At 36.4% G+C, this 19,414-nt stretch overlaps 1 protein-coding gene across 8 annotated transcripts in view; it reads left to right on the top strand.

Annotated features, from left to right (window-relative positions):
* Positions 1-19,414, top strand: part of BIRC6 (baculoviral IAP repeat containing 6) — a 172,705-nt gene that overhangs the window by 140,581 nt on the left and 12,710 nt on the right. For 7 of the 8 annotated variants that reach the window (XM_027641287.1, XM_027641285.1, XM_027641289.1 and 4 more), the window contains 3 exons: positions 9,621-9,831; positions 17,243-17,388; positions 18,242-18,352. In XM_027641287.1, the coding sequence (XP_027497088.1) occupies positions 9,621-9,831; positions 17,243-17,388; positions 18,242-18,352 (468 nt within the window). Of the gene's footprint in view, positions 1-9,620; positions 9,832-12,556; positions 12,760-17,242; positions 17,389-18,241; positions 18,353-19,414 lie in introns of those variants that run through there. The other variant, XM_027641291.1, reaches the window with a different exon arrangement.

Raw genomic sequence — 19,414 nt, 5'->3', positions numbered from 1 at the left:
GCAAGCTTCTACCTCCTGATTTGTTTTGAATTTATTTTAACTTTTTCAAGAAAGGCTTTGTCTGCAGAATATTTTAATCTTATATTTTTCTCAACAGAAAATATTTTTCTTATTTCCTTGGCTAAGTGGAAATTAATTTGACACTTATAGCTTACCTTTAACATTAGATTTATTTCAGTACATCTACCTCAAATCCTTTTTGTCTTACTAAATGCCATAGTAAAGGGCTGTATTAGTAGTGAAGGGTTTTTTTCATCCCTTGATCAGGCAAACAACCATTTCTCATGCAGTCTCTGAATGCCTTTCTTTATATGTATCTTTCTTCACATTTTTAATATATTTCTTTTATTTATGCCTTTCTATATATTATTCTGTCTGTATTGGATAATATGGAACATTCCTGGGGCTTTACATTGATTCTTTCTTACCTTTGTTTTCTAGATTTCGATGCAAATATGATTTAGTTATAGCTTTATGCTTTAACTGTGTTTCTTCATATTTTGCTGGTTTTAAAGAACTGATGTTGCATAAATCCAGATATTTTTCAGAGGAGAGATTCTTAAAAGTTGCAGTGAGGTTGGATCCCATGGCAGTATGTACTTACTCTTCAGTACTTACATCCTTTCTACACTGATACCTGCTAGGCCATTTTTTCAATCAAACGAAACAAAAGAATACACAATTTTGCATTTTTAGATTCATTAATTATTCTTACCTGATGACATATTCCCCAACCCCCATATTAGATGGCTCTGGAGCCTCCAAGAAGCATCTCTTCATTATCTGGCCACTTTTTCAGGGTTTTTTTGAAGCTCTGTTTAATGGCAGAGAGTGATTTCTCTAATGGATTCCATTATCAGGGACTAGAGTGTGACATTAAATAGTAATATATCCAAAACTGAGGATCATATATGGTTTTAATAGTCACTTATGCTTTAAAATATCAGTTTGGTTTTCATGTCTTTAGTATTTTTTGAGTTTCTTTTTCCCATTCTTTCAAAATACAGGAAATTGTGTCTGTGTACTCAACTGCACACACTGGCCTAATGAAATAGTGCCTTACACTTTTTCTGGCAAAGGTTTTCTTCTGAATTTGTGAGAAGTGTTGTTTGACTTGTAAACAAAAATTTCCTGAAAATACTTCACCAAAATCAAATATTCTTTAAAAATAGGCAAACTAGAAATGGTTAAGAGCATTTCTACACTATAGATGACTGATCAACTACCTTGAGCAATGCATTTTGCTTCTATAATTGAGCACAGTTTTCATTTACTGTTGCAGTTAAACTGCTATTTTTTTCAAATATTCTAGAAGACACAAGCCACAATGCCAAGACAGACCAAGGTTGTTAGGCCATTACTTTGTCAGTGATAGTGGACAATAACAGATGCCCATGGGAGAATATAGGAATGGGGCTAAAATGCAAATGCTGCTTTGGTATTGCTAGTGAGTTGCCAAGGGTGGTGTCCCCTCATGTATTAGCCTTTGATGGCCTGTTCTTACATCAATTTGCCCAATTACTTTTGAACCTGTAACAATATTTACTGCCCTGACACTTAGTGCTAGGCTTTTCCAGAGCTTAATAGTTATGTGTTATGTAGTGTATGCTCTTTTACAAATGGCAGTGTTTCTTCTGATGGTGTGCCCACTCATTTGAATGTATTGATCAGTCCAATTCTGTTCACTTTTCTTACCACTCATAATTTAAAAACTATATCTTTATGATATCCTTCATTAGTCACTGAGACTGCAATGCCCTAGTTTGTTTCATTTTAAATAGTGCTCATTCTGTACCTTGTGTTGTTTAGTCTCCTTTCTCTTATCCCTTTTCCAGTTCTGTAATGTCTTTTTGAGAAAGGGGGGAAATGCACATGGTATTGAAGTGGTATGAATGATTGAATGCAGTCCCATTAAGTAATTTCTAATTTATCTTTACCTTTTGTAACATTTGATCTGATTTATTTTTTTGACTGCTAGTGGGCTCAGTGCTGATATAAGAAGAGCAAAATTTTAAGGCTGTATCTGAACAATAATAATAATAATAACTTGGAGCCTTACACTGTACTCATTAAATTCAGAGACCCACCCTTCTTGCAAGGTTTTGCTGCCCTGATATGGGATTTGTAACTCATGACCTGTAAGGAGGCTTAACCCCTTTCTCCTTCTTCAGGATGCAAGGGACTAGTCTCTTCTGATATCATTTTTCCTGATACTTACAATAGTACTGTGAAAATGCTGGTGTTGTTCTTATTAAAAAAAAAAAAAATGAAGAAAAAGTCAAGCTAATTAAATAATTGCAAGATGACAATATTTAAAAATCTTTTGTTTTATTTTTACCCAAAGGCTTATGTATACTTAAAGAGATCTGATTTTGAACTACTCTGTAGGCAATCTCTTTTTCTATCAAAACAGAGCAGAACACAGGGTGTTAATTAGGCCTATTATAAAAGAGGCTTGCCCTGGGTTGATTCTGAAACAGAAAATCAAGAGGCAGCAGAGCACGACGTATTTGGAACTGACACTATTGCCTGCAGCATGGACTGCATTCATAGATCATATGTTTGCAAAGATGCACTAAAGGGGCGCTGAGGAACGGCTCCAGTTTTAAAATACTTAGGAAAAGGATGTGTGGCCTATTGGAAAGACAGTGTGTCTCATCCATGCTTGGCAGTATCTGTGTCTGAAGGTTTAATTAAAAGTCCAAAAGGAGTGTTTCCTTTTTGTGTTGTTTTTTTTTTTTTTAACAGTGTTGTTTGTAGCAGCTGAGAGTCTTTAATATGATAATGAGATCCTCAAGTCCTTAATTTTATCATGGCTATAGGTTTTAAGTTTGTGAATAACATACTTAGGCATCAAAAAATATGTCCTCAGTAATTACTAAGTGTGTTTTAGAAATGGTGTAAAATTGACAGAACTTTAGGATCTACTTTAAATTTATTTGGAGGTTGAAAAGGTACAGTCATATTCTTAATATTGGTCTTAAACTTTTTAATAAGTAGCACAGTAATGAGAATGACTTATTTTACTTTTAGTTTCTTAAGCTGATGATACCATGTCCTTTAAACTTCATTACTATAAAAGAAAAATATATCTCTTGGAATACAAAGGTATTTTCTTGGATTTTTTTTGCAGGGTAGGTTTGGATACACTGTGGTAAATATTGAACATTCATGTGTGATATGAATAGAACAGTTTTATAATATAGTTACTCTACGTAACTGTCAGTGGTTTTCTTTCACGTTGCCTTAAAACAGAGGCAGGATTAGATGGCTACTTCTGGATGAATATTTAACAAAAGACAATCATTCATCTTTCCAGGAAGATAAAAAGTCTCATTGAAATAGATCGAAAACAAAATAAGAAATAAGACTTGAAGGCATCCCCCTTGGTCACTGGAAGCTTTACCCCATGCAAGAAGGAGGCCTTCCTTACATTTCCTGGGTATACATATGGGTTCCTCCAGAATACGCTTTTTTTTTCCCCCCAGTTATTTCCTTTTAATTGATCATTTAATTGATGACCATCCCTCTCATATTTGCAGTGGCAAATCTCTTTGAGAAAACAAATAAAAGGGACATAACTCTGGAAGAGTTGCCATTGGTGCCTTCTGCTGTGGCTGCACAACCTTCTTTCCTTCAAGAAAGGCAGAACATCAGTCGTCTATTGGTCAGAAGTAAAAAGAAATTGTACATAAGAAAAATAGACATTCTGTGGGCCTCTAACTAAAATTCACTAAGTCTTTAAATAATGTGTGAAGAAAATTAGAAATTATGTACAGGAGATAAATTGAGAGCATATATATAGACAGCTTTTCTCGTAGCACAGAAGCAAGGAGGGTCTGCATCTGACAGTGCCATATATTTAAAACTGGAAAAGGTGTTGATTTTTTTTTCCCCTCAGGTGTCTGTTTTGGGTTTTTTTACACCAAGTTTGTAGGTTCCTTTGGGGTAGGAATTCTGTGAGAATCACAGGGGGAATGTCTTCATATTAGATGCAAGTAAAGCAGAACTTTTCATCATTTTCTTACAAATTATTCTTCTGTATTTGTTTCTTTAAGTTGCTGTAAAGTGTGAAGACTTTTTTTATAATGGATATGCTATATTAATAGTTTACTTTATTTTGGAATAAATGTCCTATTCTTTGCAATATGTTTTAAATATCCTTTGCACCTTTGCAATGGAAATAAGTTTTATAATCTTATTCATAGCCAGTTAAGTTGAACTGAGGATGTTAAATCAATTGCAAAAAAAATTTATTGCTGTTCAGTACTGTCTATTTAATGGGCCATTAGGCCTGGCTATTCTTTGTTTGATATTGTATAATATTAAAAGAAAGCAAAGTAGTATTAGACTCAGTTGGGCCATTATGTTGTTACAGATATATATGACATATAAGGTGATGCCTTGATCTTGTGAAGACCTGTCCTCATATGCCTTTTCATTATATTAAGATTGTAATTGCATATGGGTAGTCTTAGGTTTTTGTAAGAAATAGATCTGTATTACTGATGAATAAATAGATGTGTGGAAAACAACTGAAACATTCTCAAATCAAACACAATCTTTGAATATTAATAGATTGTTTCCCAGGAATAAGTAGGCTTAGGTTAGAAGTTTTAAAAAATGGGATCAGTGCCTTAATATCCCATGACCTATAGGCATGTGAAAGACTGTAGTTTTCAAAAGACAGGATTCTCAGCAGTTTGTTTAAGTCAAGACTTCTTAAAATAACTTCAGTCATACTCTTCTTCCCTCCACTCAAATCAGACTGATTGTTACTAGCATATAAGGGAGATCTAGTTTTATGAAATGTCTAATTTTTTTACCTGTTTAGCCTTCAGTGTCTTTCTAAATTGCAAACATTGTGGCAAGAGGCTAACAGAATTGTAGTGATTCCAGTAAAATTTGACCTTTATTACCCAAAGGAATGGGAGACCATGAGATGTTTTCCAGATGTTTGCAATCTCTACCTATCTTAGTAAATGGCAGCGACCCTGCTGCTATTTCTGCTTTTCTTAAATGCAACAGAATAAATTTAGATTTAAGATACTTTTTTTTTTTTTAAAATGGGAATTGTGAGTAAATATGTACACTGCCTGTTGTATCTGAACTTCTTTGCTAATTAGCAGGGACAATAAGACATTGTCCTGTTTTTTGGGCATGTTCACTCATAATTCATGCAACTAATAGAACAAAGATGTTAATAAAGATGCTGCTGCTAGAGTTGTCTGTGGTAACATTGGAATTCTAGCCTTCAAGAGCACTGCTGACATCGTCTTGCTGCCCACCCCGTGGTGATGTTGACCTGCTGTTTGTTCTCTGTCACCTCCTGGCCCTGCTCCCTCACCCTGGGCTGTCACAGCTGCCTGCGGGCCCCTGGCAAGGGGCTGTGGTGCGGGTCTGCTGCAGCTGGCTGCTCACAGTCCAGGTTCAGCAGCAGTTTTTAGCCTTGTGCTCTGCTTTATGCACTACTGATTGAACTCGTTGACTGCTGGTACAGCCAAAAGGTGAGACCTTCATGTGTTTTTAGTGAATAAGTTGAGAAGCACATGGCAGGCTCGCAGGAGAAGCAGCTTTGATCAGGTGGTGCAGAAGCCATGTTTCAGGCACTTCTTCCAAGAAAACACTGTTGTCACCAGGCAGCCCTGTCCTGACAGCCCTGTTCAAGGCAGACAAGGAAGCAGGATAAAACCTGAGTGCAAATCCCTGCTTTGAGTCTAGTAATGAAATAATTCAATCTTTTCTTTTGATATAAGTGCGTAGCATATTGTAGTCATTTGAAGAAATGCTCAGGAAACCTAGTGAACATTCAGGGCTCTCGAGGGCAGCAGTTCTATTTGAGAGTTGACAAGGGGAGGCTTCTGAACTGGTCTCTGGTGCTGGGAGTTGGACCTTCCTCAGCACTTCACTGCCTCACAGAATCAGGGAGCACCAACAGCACAAAAATGGGTGGATGTGACAGACCCCACAGCTGGTGTGAGCCTAACAGCCAGGACCGTCCAGGTGTACTCGGTGCCAGAGCCTGAGAGCACCAAAGTGAGGTCTTTGTAAAAGGTGTTTGTCATTATCTGGTATAACAGAGGATCCATCTGCCGTTTCTACAAAGTCAAGAATTTTAATCTCCCTTTTTTATTTTCTTAGGAATGCTGTGTATTTGCAGTTTGGTATGCTTGTCAAACTGTTAGTGCCTTCTTACACAACTGAAGTATCCATATAAAAAGATTCTGACATATTGAATGTGTGCTAATGGTATTCAGATTATGACTCTGCTATAAGCAAATATATTTGCTTCTGTTTTGTGGTGTGTTGGATTTTTTTTCCTACAAAAGGAGCTACCTTATTAATTCAAATAAAGTGTTAGGCTACACCTTCATTGCCCACTTCAGCCAGGTAAAAAAAAGTTAGGTGTGTTCCCAAGGAACAGCATACTTTGTTCTTCGTTGAAATTTACATTTGCTTGATATCCATATTGCTGCCATCTTAGTTGGCAGGATACCTGTATATGAGGATGATAGTCCATTGCTTCTATTTGATGGAAGTAGGCTTTTTTTAGTGTGCAGATTTGTATTTTATATTTTAATTTGTGTTTGTAGTATTTTAATTCAATTCTTTTAAAGAACTTCATTACAGGATCTAATTTTTTTTAACAAAGCTGTATCATTTATATTTCTGAAATACTCTCCCTAAATATATACATAATGATATCTAAAGGAAAGACATCTATCATAAATACCAACTAAATATGCTGCAAACACTAAAAGCAGTAAGGGTGATGATGGAGCCTGTGTGGTGCAGCCTGAGGTTCTAGTTGGAACACTGCTGGACTTGCTAAGCCTCTCTCAGTGCAGAAAAGTGCTGTTAGGACAGCTGGTCACACCAGGAGGAGGTGGGCAGGTTAGCAAAGAGCAAATCTGGGCCAAGGGGGTAATTTACAAAAGAGTGTCTTGTTGTCCTAGTGGCTTAAACATTGTGTCTTAAAAATTACACAGAGCTTAAAAATGCTCAAGTCTTCTTCACTTGTTTTAGAAAGCAGACCTATATCTGCAGAAAACATACGCTGTCGTCAGCTTGGCGTTCTCTTTCAATTGAAAGCAGAGTAGGAGCAAGGAGTAGATGAACTGCCAAATAAAGATAATAAACAGTAATTTGCCAATTTTGAGTTCTTTACAGCAAGTGTTTCCGATATTTATCTAGATATCCAGTCTTGATGAACATTTTGGGGATTCAGATTGGGTATGGAGGGGAATTCTTGCATTTTGGAAAGACAAACACACTTGCATGAGTCATAATTCTTAGTAAGTACAATAAAGGTCCTGGAGAAAAATAATGTAAGACACATAATGGTATCAAAAAAATGAGTTTAGCAGAATCTGGCATTAAGGTAAAAGAAATTAGTATTTGTTCCCTAAAAGGTTGTTTAAATTGAAACCAAGTAAATGCATTTAATTTGTTTCACATGGGAACAATTGCAAAGCAGTACAAGTGCATTGAATCTGCTAAAACCAGAAGTCTCTCCTATCTTTCTGGAAAACATTCCCATTTTAAAGTTATATTTGTTCAGTTCCCTTCATGACAGTAATTTTGAACTTAACTATCCATTTAGCAAAGGAGAGGGCAAGCCAGCATTGAAGGATTCAGAATTATGTATTCTGGCCTCATGAAAATTTCATTGTTAAAATAAATAAATAAAAGCTTTCCAGAGTGAAATGCTGTGGTTATCTAAGAGGTCATATCTCTCCCTCACTCACTATCCTCGTAATAAACAGCTATTAATTAAAATGAGGAGCCACTTGGTCTTTAGCTCTACAGGTGGGAGGGGGTTTATGGCCAGGTTTTATGCTTGCCCTTTCTTTCCCCTCCCCACCTCTTTCTCTTTTTTCTTTTTTGTGTTTTGTTGTGGGTTGTTGTTTGGGTTTTTTTAATCCGTACATCATCAGATCTATTTGTGTTTAATTTAAGACCTTTTTACATGTTGTGGGGCTTTTTCTGTAGGCAACCATTGTTCACTAGAGATTGAGCATAAGAAATGGAGACATATATATATATATGTATGTATGTATATGTGTAAATACATATATATAAAAAATATAAGCATTAACAGATAATTGAAACTGGTTTTCTTAATGCTAATATTTAAATTCAGTGAAGTTTGCTTTAAATATATGGAATATTTTGACAGAGGATAATTTTACAGCCATGATACCAGGTCTGGCAGATTAATACTTTGTTTCACTAAATTTTCTTCCTCTTCAACAGCACTTCACCCAGTTAAGAGTTTGTGCCATTGTAAAATATTCAAGAAATAAATAGCAAGCTATTGATCAAAGAACTCCTGGTAGAGATAAATCCAGCTTTAAACCTGCATAAACCGGCTACTTGAATTTAGCTTGGCTATTTATACTGTCCCATCGTGCTGTATTTAGAGCTGAGGGTTTGGTGACAGGAGTTGAAAGTTTGTGATCTGCTTTAGCTTGGAGGATGAGATGCGCTAAATGAAACATTAAAGAGTTCTTCTGTGCTTTGTTCTGTCCTAATGCAAGTTGTCAGGGGCTTTTTGTTGTCTGCGGTTTTTTGCTGGAAAAAGCATAAATTTATTTTCTCATAAACTCAGTCATTTGTGAATACTTTAAACTAGAGCAAATTTTTTCTGCAGTTAGGTTAAAAATAGCATGTCCTAGGGACAGAGGAGGCAGCTGTGTTAAAGTATCTGCCTATTGCTACATTTTCAGGATTTCTGTTAATGATACAAAGTCAGTTGAAGTGACATCCATTACATATTTGTCCAAACAAGTGGAAAAGAAAAATAAACAATGCGGTGCTAGAGAATCCATTAGGATTGTGTATCTCTGCCTGTCTTTCCTAATCAGAGGAGCTATAGTCTACCCAAAGTTACTTCTGTAATACATATACATCTCACTGAAAAGCAGTAAGACAGTGAGGTTTGCTTAGTATATATTGTTACACATCTGTACTGTTTTGTGGTTCATATGTATACAGATAAAATTTGCATCTCCTTCAGAGTCTTTGCATGCCCTGAAGAATGCATAATGGTTTTTAAAACGATACTTTCTCCGCAAAAAGGAGCAAAACTAGACTTCTACCAAGTAGATAACTTCATTTATTTAAGGGCCATAAATATTCTTGCAATAATGGAAACAAGTTTTCCCAAAGGAGAAGATAACTGTGAATAAAGTGGGTGACATGAAAGTCTTTATTAATGCTTTATTAATGTTGTTAGATTCAGCAAATGTTACTCTGCTATGCCATAGGTTGCAATTTTTCCTCCATAGATTTTTGCTTATGATTACTGTCAGCATACGACTGGAACCAGGACTGTATATTAAACTACTAGAAATTAATATAGCATGTGGTAATCCTCTTAGCACTTTTGTCCACTTGTGTCTTTTGTTAACCTTTGTTTTACGCACATTTTATCAATATTTTTCAGGACAGGACCATTAAAACAAATTATAAGTGGCTAATACAAAATACTGTATTTTACCATTAAATGTTATTAATATTTTAATAATTATTAGTACCTAGGTGTTCTGTTTAAAACATCTGTACTGAGTGGAAGGATCTTCAATTTTATTAATTTTTGTGAACTGTTTGTCTCTTAGTTTTGGATATGGCCCGACACGTTCCCCTTTACCGAGCTCTGCTAGAATTACTCCGGGCTATTGCATCCTGCACATCGATGGTACCGTTACTTCTTCCTCTATCTGGAGAAAGTAGTGAAGAGGAGGAAGAACAGTGTGAGTCACAAGCTTCTGTTGGGACTTTGTTGGCTAAAATGAAGACCTGTGTAGATACCTATACCAACCGACTGAGGTAATCACTTTTATTAGCCCTAACCTTCATTTAAACTGTATTGTGTTGTTGTGGTTAAGGAACAATACTCCTCAATTTAGTGCTCCCACTGAGACTCCAAATCACACTGCCCTTCTCTCACTCCTCCCCCTCCCCCTTCCTCTCCCTCTGTGGCAAGCTGGAGAGGAGAACTGGAGGCACAAAGCTAAAGATTATGGGTTGAAATAAGAACAATTTACTGGAAACAACAACGAGATAAGAAAATTAACAATAACAGCAACAGTATTAATAACAAAAGTATACAAATGAGAGAGTGATTCACACGCAAAAATGACCCAACTACGGAGCCTGACCTGACTACAGCCGCACCACCCCAGCCACTCCCGCCAGCTCACTGATGCCACCCGACTTCTCTCCCTCTGGTTTGGAACTGGCACCACCCCACTGCTCCCTCCACCATGCTTACTCAACTAGAAGGAACCCCTTCTCCCTGGAAGACTCCCTTCCCCCCACCCCTAGCAGTGACATGAGGTGTTATAGAATAATCTCTGGGTCCTGGCCATGCTTCCTCCTGGCTACTGCAAAAATAATCCCTGTCCTAGCCAGAACCAGGATGTGTGTTCTTACATGAATATGAAAGTGAAAGAAGATTCAGTTCTGTATATGTTTCTGAATGGATGCTGTAGTCCAGAGTGACTGCAGCATACCTTCTGTTTGATCTAGATTTGTATTTATATCTATCTATCTGTCTGTATTACTGTACTATTCACAAGGAATGTTTTTGGTGTGACACATAGAAGCTGGTAGGTTTGCGTAGTCTTGTCACTTCATTGGTAACTGCATATGCTGCAATACAAATTTTCATTTCTTTATTTTAATAATTTTCTGTGTCCAGCAATTAATTGGCTTCTTGATTCCATTTACTTGCATCCAATTTAAAGACAGCTTGTCAAGAAATAATAACCTGTCCTTCTCTACGAAATTTAGTGCTATCCCTAAGCATATGCTAAAACATCATGAAAAGAAGGTAAATATAATGTCAGGAAAAGGTGTGTGTAGAATTTTCTTTCTCCCACTTTAAACTTGAAGTATTTACCAGCCATTACCCGAAAGACTTGCTGAGAAGAAATCTAATTAATGGAAATTCTTTCTAGTAACTGCTAATGAACTGGACTTTACCCAGAAATTTCTCTAATCCTTGACTGAGATTGCAAGTCTTGCATATCAAGCATGTAATGTACCTGTAATGGGATTCTTTTTGCTGAATTAGTGTAAAAGAAACAGAACTAGGAAGGACAAAAACCAGTTCTTTATGTTGGATACCCATCTAAAAAAGTCAGCTTGTGCTTGCTGGTAATATTATGCATATCATAGTATGTTGTAATTTTCTTAAAATAAAAAAGAAAATATATTTGGCTTCCATGTAATCCATTTTCAATATATATGTATGGAATTATCCACCAGAATCACTGACTGGGGGCTTTTTTTTTGCTGATCTGGTCATCCATTAGCCTCAGATTTAATGGCCATGGATACCTGTATCTTCTCATGTCACTTCTGCAGGCTGAATTCGAAAAAGAGAGAATGGCACATGACTACTACTCATAACCTCTTTTTAATTTGGTAAAATAAACATGATATGACTAGTTAGTTCTTCAGTGCCAACTTAAGATCTGAAAACAAAGAAGAATTCTAGAATCACAATCAGTATTATTTTTAGCATCAGATGAATTTGATAAGAATTCACTGGTTGGTTCAGTTACAATGTCTGTACAATTTTCTTGTATTACTTTGGTATGTCAGCAGAAAAGGAAAGCTTGTCTTTCACTGGTTGGTTTAAGCATAATGCTGTTTATCTTTTAAGCAGTTCATAGACAAAGATGAAAATACCGACAGGCTGAACAGCCTGGAATCGTTGGGGTAGAAGGTTTGGGTTCTCAGCATTTTAGTTGAAGGCGTGCCAGAAATATAAGCAAGTGTTGGCATGAATTTCTTAGATAGACAATCTGCTGTTCCTTTTAAGTCAAATTGCCAGAACAACAACATAATTATGGGTTCTAGTTTCAAAGGCAAAGCTTCCTATCATCTGAGCAGCAGACTTGCACATCTACCAAATGTCATCTCCACGTTGGAGCAGGTGTGTCCTGAATTTAAGTGGAGCAGTTTTAGTTTTGGACTCCAATTAACATTGAATTTCCTTTACTTTCAAAGGCCATAATATTCTGTTAGAAAATTGGGAAGTTTCTGGATAATGGAGAAGACATTTAGGTATGAGATGATTTCTCATGACTGTTTGACTGCTAGGGAGTCAAAAGCCATCACTCATTGGAGTGCAGTCAGGCTGATGTTGCCATGAGGGCTGAGTTTGAGCCAGTAGTTTGCTGTGGTGGCTGAGCCCTCTGCTGCAGAAGTGCTGATATGTAGCAAAGCAGGCTCATCAGAACCACCGTCTGTTGGGTGAGCTTTGTGTCAAATGGTTAATTTTGGCAAAATAAACCAATTGCTTATTTGTGTGATGTGTAGTCTAGCAAGCCAGTGTCTAAAATTGCTAACTGTGCTGCATGGGAATGCTAGATACAACCAGGTAGGCCTGAAGCATTTTTCCTCCTATGGCTTTTCGTTGTCTTCACTGCTATTTTGCAGAACTTCGATGTGAAAAGGTGCATTTTGCCAACAAAATGTTTTCTTTATAATTGGACCCCAAGAATCAAGGCCTAATTTCTTTTAATTGATTTTTCTTTAAAAGACAGAACAACTGTCAGCTCCTTTTACTGTACTCTCAAGCTCATGTTTGGAGCTGATGGTTGTCTGCAGGGAGCAGTCTTGCAGCCTCTGCTGTTTTGGAATGCTTCAGCTTAGTGTCTGTAAGTAGTGCTTGAAGCCTCCAAGACGAGTAGTATGTGGAGCCATCTCAGAGGAGGTTACCAGTGTTTACCAGTGGTCATGTGCAAAGGGGGATGGTCCCTTGCTTGTTTTGCCTGATTTCAGGAGATTTGTTTAAGAATCTGTGAATTGCTGGAAGGCACAAATTTGGGGAGACCATGAGGGCTGAATGATACTGCGGTTGCAAACCTATGATAGTTTTATCCCAAGAAACTGAGTGTCAATCTAAGACCGAGTAACATTGTGCTGTAAGCACTGTCCCTGTGGTACACAGGGGCTGAATGGTTCATTTGCTTTACTCTGTGAATGCTTTGATAAGGGTATCATTCTGTATCATCACATTTACCTCTAAGTATCAGTCACGGGTGAGTAAGTATTAGTATTGACTTTGAAAATTAAAGTTGCCTTGGGAGTGTATCATTCATTATTCATTTAGCACAGCATGAAGAGAAGGCTGTCATCTTCTAGTACAAGCTAAATTAATAGCTTAAATTATTAGCATGTACACTGCTGTCTCTTCTAGCAAATATGTTAGAGACTGTCATCCCTATAAACATGAGTTAACGTTTTCTCTGCTTTTTCTTCAATGATCGAAAAACTGTATGAGGAAGTTTCTGTGTCTAAATTAAATGTTTGGCTCCTCCTCCACGCTGAAAATCTGAACATTTAAATAAAGGTTTGTCCTACGTTAAAGCTCAGGAGTTTGATAAAACTGTTAGCTATCTGCAAACATAAATTTATATGCAGCCTGATAGAGTGCAAGGAAAGAGCTGAAAGATCTTACTGGGTTTATCACTTCAATTTTGGTATTTCATCTCCTCCTTGATACAGTTTTGGGAGAGCTCTATAATTCGCAACAACTCCCTCTCTTGAGCTGGGGCTCTACTTGTGCCTCTGAAGCACTTGTGTATGACACACATTTTTATGTATGACACACAGAGTAACTTCACACCTCCATCTTCAGGTCCACAGCTGTTTCACATGGGATTTTAATCTTATAGTGCACCTGTTCTTTATTTTCTTTTAAAATACGTTTATTTAATAATCATTATAAACCATGTTTTGAGGATATGCTTTTAGAAGGGGGGTTTTGTGATCTTCTCATGTAAAAGAAATATAAAATTAAGTGTAATAACTCACGTCTGCAATGAAGTTCAGTTCTGTCTCAGGTGGCAAAACTGTGTGAACTTCAAAAAGTTATGGTCAGTGTGAAAGTACATACTGCTGGGAATCCTTTGACAGGTTTTCCCATCTAGAGTCTAGGGAATTGTTTGATTTACCGTTATTTGATTGTAAATAAACTGAGAAACTGTAAAGTACTGTTATATTTCTCCAACTATTTGCATATAACACTAAAGTTGTAGAGAATAAGATAATGAGGCAGATGCCTACAGGAGAGCTTATTTCAAGAGCATGTAGTGACAGGATGAGGGGAAATGGCTTTTAACTGAAAGAGAGTAGGTTTAGATTAAATAGTAGAAAAAAAATCTTTGCTGTGAGGGTGGTGAGGCACTGGAACAGGTTGCCCAGAGAAGTTGTGGATGCCCTATCCCTGGAAGTGTTTAAGGCCAGGCTGGATGGAGCTTTGAGCAACCTGATCTAGTGGGAGGTGTCCTGTCCATGGCAGGGAGGTTGGAACTAGGTGATCTTTAAGGTCCCTTCCAACCCAGACCCTTCTATGGGCCTATGATACTATAATCTTATGAACTGTGTGGGATTGATTGCACTAAGTTGGTATTCTTATAGCAAAAGGTTTGGATCAAATAAAGGGGTAGGAAAACAAAATGAGGGAATAAAACTGGAGGTCATCACTAATAGGAGTCTTGCAAGTTATGGCAATATCATTTGGGTTTTTCCTCAAAAGTGGGGGGAAAAGTTACCTTCACCCTAACTACACTATACAAGGAAGACTTGTGTGAGAAAACCAAATGTTGATGCAGTATGTCTGATCTTGGGATCAGCTACCTTATACTCCCTAAGAAACTGAAATCCCTGATTAGGAAGGATCAAGGTAAAAAATGAGATCAGGATGGGGCAGGGGTGAGGTGAGAGTGTGTCTGAATTAGATTTATTCCTGCATTTTGCTTCCTAAACTGTTCTTCCACAGTTATGGCCTGACTCAGAAGTTAGGCAGCTTGGTAATGCAGATCGTCACATAAGCCCCAGATAACTACAGGTGTCAGGGTAGAGCTGTTCTGCAAACACCTGATTTAAAAAGTATATTCTGAGGAGAAGGGGGAGGTTTGTCTGTTGTGCTCATGGTTACAGTGGACAGCATTGGGTGGCAAAGGAGATGTTAGGAGAATACATTCTCTTTTGATAGTTCAAAAATGCTGAAATGTAACTGTTCTATACAGCAGGGAGAATGAGAGGAAATTATACTATTGGTACTGAAAGTTTGTGTTTGATTAGATGTCTCCTTTTCCTACTACTTCAACTGGATATATATTCTTTGTCTGCTGAGGTAGTTGCTCTCAGTAACTCACTATATCTATAGGAATTGTTAAGCTTTTTGTTTAGTGGGGCAAACACCTTAATTTTTTTGATTCTGAGACAAAGTAGAAGCAAAACCAAAAAACCGAGTAGTTTAAATTGTGAAACCATGTGGAAGATGAAAGACCTACAAGATAACTGTCTTGAAAACGTATTTGTAAGAATTCATTTCTCTTTCAGTACCTTCACTAAGGACATTTATATGGCTTTTCACACATCTTTCTCTTTGCTAAAGCCCACTGACATTTCACTTCAGCCAGAATTTCTCCAAGGGTTTTGTAGCAAATAGCTTAAGGCTTCTACGTCAATAGCAGGCAGATCTAAATCTGTATACCTTTCTTGGGACTGGTAGCTGCTAGTATGTCAGTGGCATTAAAACAGGTTGTCACTGAGGTTTAGTGGCTTTAAATAGACATTTCTGAATGTGCCTAGTAGGTTATTTAAAAATGTTGGCCTAGCTTTCCACAAGTAAAAATGCAACAACAAGGAATTTTGAATGGGAGAGGCAGCTGCTGCTTCTTTGTCTTAAACTGTTCCTCAGATGCTACCTGGTGCTGGTTCTGGTGCTTTCCTCCTAACTTTGAGGATCTGAAAGCTCAGCATTGCTTGAAGTCAACAATGGGCTAACATCCTTTTGGATCAAATCTGGAACAGGGAAAATGTACTATGCTGCAGTAATTAATTTTGTTATTAATGCTCTAGGGATATTCTCATTTGATTAGGTAGAGTACAAAGACTGTATTCAGTATTACTGTAATCACCTCTACTGAATAGTTTAGAGACTCATTCATTATGCACAATTTCAGTCTAGAATAAAATACAGAAATGTTATAGTTGCTAAAATATGTTTGGTACATCAAGGCATTAAATTGCTATTTTTTCCTGTGTCGATAGTTTCCTGGTTTGCATCTAGATATTGTAGTGGTAAAGAGAAAACCAGTGCATCTTGGCTATTGAACTTGTTTGGGTTTTAAAATGAACAAGTGCTATTGAAACAAAAAATTTATAAATTTTAAAAAAATAATTTGGGGGCTGTTAGCATTAAAATCTATTAAGTTTTGCAGGATGACAGTGTAAATTTATGTTAGTTCTTAAAACATAGAAGCTTTTACATTTAGGTTACATTCATATCAAATACCATTGTCTTCATTTCAACAGTTGAAATGAATATGCTAGTAAAGACTGGATTGTCACAATCTAACTATTTAAATACATCTTAAATTACTATGCAACTAGCTTCTATCAAACAATGGTATTAGTATATACTGTATTTTAAAATTATGTCATTAGAAAAATTTCAGGTGTTTAAATTGACATTTTAATTTGCAATACTTAGATTATAAACATCCAACATAATCTAGATGCCTTCTATATATTAAGATTTTTTTAATTGTTACATTAAACTGTTCACTGAAATAAAAGGTCTAAATCTCTGTAGCCCAGAAGAGAACTGCAGAGAGATACAAATGTCATATTTGATCTACTGTCCTGTGATGCCTGGGTTGCTGTTCATATACATGTTGTGAATTTTCACTAGAGGCTTCCTGCAGTTTTACCATTGATGTATTTTCAATAATTGCTAGTGTATTGTGTAGCAAGAAAGAATACTTTATTACCTGTTTAGGACTCAGTTTTGCACAAGGTCTGCATGGATGAAACGCACATGTGTGACATGACATGATCTTTGTCAGATTGATTTTGTAAGCTTTTCTAGTTCTTTGTGGAAGTGTGCAAACATAAGATCAGCATGCAGTTTAACAATCGAGCACTGAAAGGTTGAAGCAGAAACTGCTGTACTGGTGTTGCTGACTTTATGTTCATATTTTTACTCATTGTATCAGATGTACATCTGTTTGTCAAAGCAGGACGGCATGTTCAGTGTTGTCACAACTGATTGCTACATTCAGTGATTAACCTGGAGATAGAGAGAGACATTCCATTTTAGAAGGCTTGTTTTAATCTTGATTCCTTTAGCTTTGATGTTTTTTCCTGTTTACAAATATTCTGGCTGAAAAATATTCCCTCATGGTGTATCCTATTTCATTGCCCCATACAGGTCTAAAAAAGACAAAGCTAAAGCAGGAGTAAAACCAGATACTTCTGATCAAGAACCAGAGGGATTGACCCTTTTGGTACCAGACATCCAAAAGACTGCAGAGATAGTTTATGCTGCTACCACCAGTTTGCGCCAAGCAAACCAAGGTAAAATAGAAATACTTTTATAAGTATATAAAGTATATAGTGTTTATTTGTAATGCAGTCATTAAAAGATAACTTAAAAATTAGCTGAAAAGCAAGACAAAATACTTCCTTTCTGTCCCCAACCACTGACTACGTTTTCAAAGGTGGTTGGAACCTTGTGGTAGTCTTAAATGTTTTGATCATGAAACAGAATAATTCAAGTAAGTTAGAGTAAACCTCACGACTTCCAGCACAGGTACATAGCACCTTTTTTATTATTGTTTTTCTTGGCAGAAAAAACAACATATGTGACCTTTAAGAGTAATGCATTTGCTGTTAAAACTAAATCTTGTCAATTAGATTAGCTGTTGACTAGATGAATGCAGAAAAAAGGTCTAAAACCTGGACTGAACCAGCAGAATTTCAAAGCACCATCTGCTTGTCCAGTAAAGAAAACTAAAGGAAAGGTAGCTGAATCAGGGAAGTGGATTTTCTAAAGGCATGTATAATCTGCTTCTGATTTTGGAGAGTCCAAGAATTCATGTGGAAATAGCCATCCACACAAGCAAGCTTCCTGTTTTAAATTAAAAAAATAAAAGAAACAATAAAAAAATATTCATAACAGCAGCAGTCATTAATTATTTCTGAGCTGAGATTATGACCTTTATTTACTTTAAGCTGTTCAGATAATGAAATATATAGTAGTGAGAAAAAGAGATTTGTATATCCTGAACGATGCCCAGTTTTGAGACTTCTCTGCAAAAGAAGGTAACCACAAAATGTCATTTCAATTTAAATAATCCCCAAATGCTTACTGTGCTTGTCTCAGAATTACATAGGTAACTACCAATAATCATCACATTTTATATAACAGAAAAGAAGATGGCTGAATACTCCAAAAAGGCTGCTGTGAAGCCCAAGCCTTTGTCTGTTTTACGGTCTCTTGAAGAAAAGTATGTGGCTGTCATGAAAAAACTCCAGTTTGGTAGGTTGAGAAGTGTGAATGTTTGTGTTTAGAAAGCAGACAGTGAAGAAATATGTGTTCTGTTGGATGGAATTCCTTAGTATTTTAAAAGTTAACAACTATTTTACACATGTGACCACTAATAACTTTCACATATGGAAAATTAAATAAGTCTGTATTTTCAGGTTACCAACTCATGCACGCTTTGAACAAATAAGAAATATTTTAAGCATATACTAGAGTAATTCGAGGGACTAGATGAATTTAATGATGGTCTTTGTGTTTTCATTACAGTAATGATTTGTGAGTCTTTCAGTTCTCAAATTACATTGAAATGTTGTTTGATTTTTTTTTTTAAAGCTCGTATATGGTTCTATATGTATTTGTTTATGTAGCTTTTATTTTTTAAATAGAATAGAATCCAAATCAAAACATGTTTTTTAAATGGAACTGTGGTAAATTTCATTGTCCTTTCATGGAATGCAATATGTTGCATTTGGATAATGTGATGGGAATCAGTCCTTACTTTGGCCATAGGGGGAATGTGTTACCAAAAAAAAAAGCATGAAGAACTAATAGTATCTTATCCAAAAAAAGCTATAGAATTCTTGCAAAAACGTGTTCTCTGACTATTTTTTTAGTTGCAGTGACAGCATTTGCAGTCACCTTACTTTCCTGTTGTATTTGTAAGCAGTTTTCCTCACAAATGGTTTTGGAGTATATGCCAAGAGTAGGAGATAGAGAGGTTTGTAATGGGAGCTTTTCCCTCTGGCAGCCGAGCTGCAGATGTTGCATAGCAAGTGATTCAAGAAAACCAGCTCCACTGTAATTTTTTGTGATTCTTTAATAACATTGCAACCAGCACACGAGTAAATACCATTGGCACTTGGCATCACACAAATTCCATTATTAGCATTATTATGTATTCGTGTCATTATATTCCTGATCTGGAATAGCTGGTAGCTTTCCAAATTGGGAATGGTGTATATGTGACAAGTTGCATGTGAAAGCTTGCAGAAATTATTTCAATCCAGCACTGTTAATGCTTTTTCTGTGATCACTGTTAACTCACAAAATACATAG

This window comes from Corapipo altera, unplaced genomic scaffold (genome assembly GCF_003945725.1).
Source record: "Corapipo altera isolate COAL_440 unplaced genomic scaffold, ASM394572v1 48b, whole genome shotgun sequence".
Classification (NCBI taxonomy): domain Eukaryota; kingdom Metazoa; phylum Chordata; class Aves; order Passeriformes; family Pipridae; genus Corapipo; species Corapipo altera.
The sequence above is the reverse complement of the archived record's forward strand: the minus strand, read 5'-3'. Positions and strand labels throughout refer to the sequence as shown.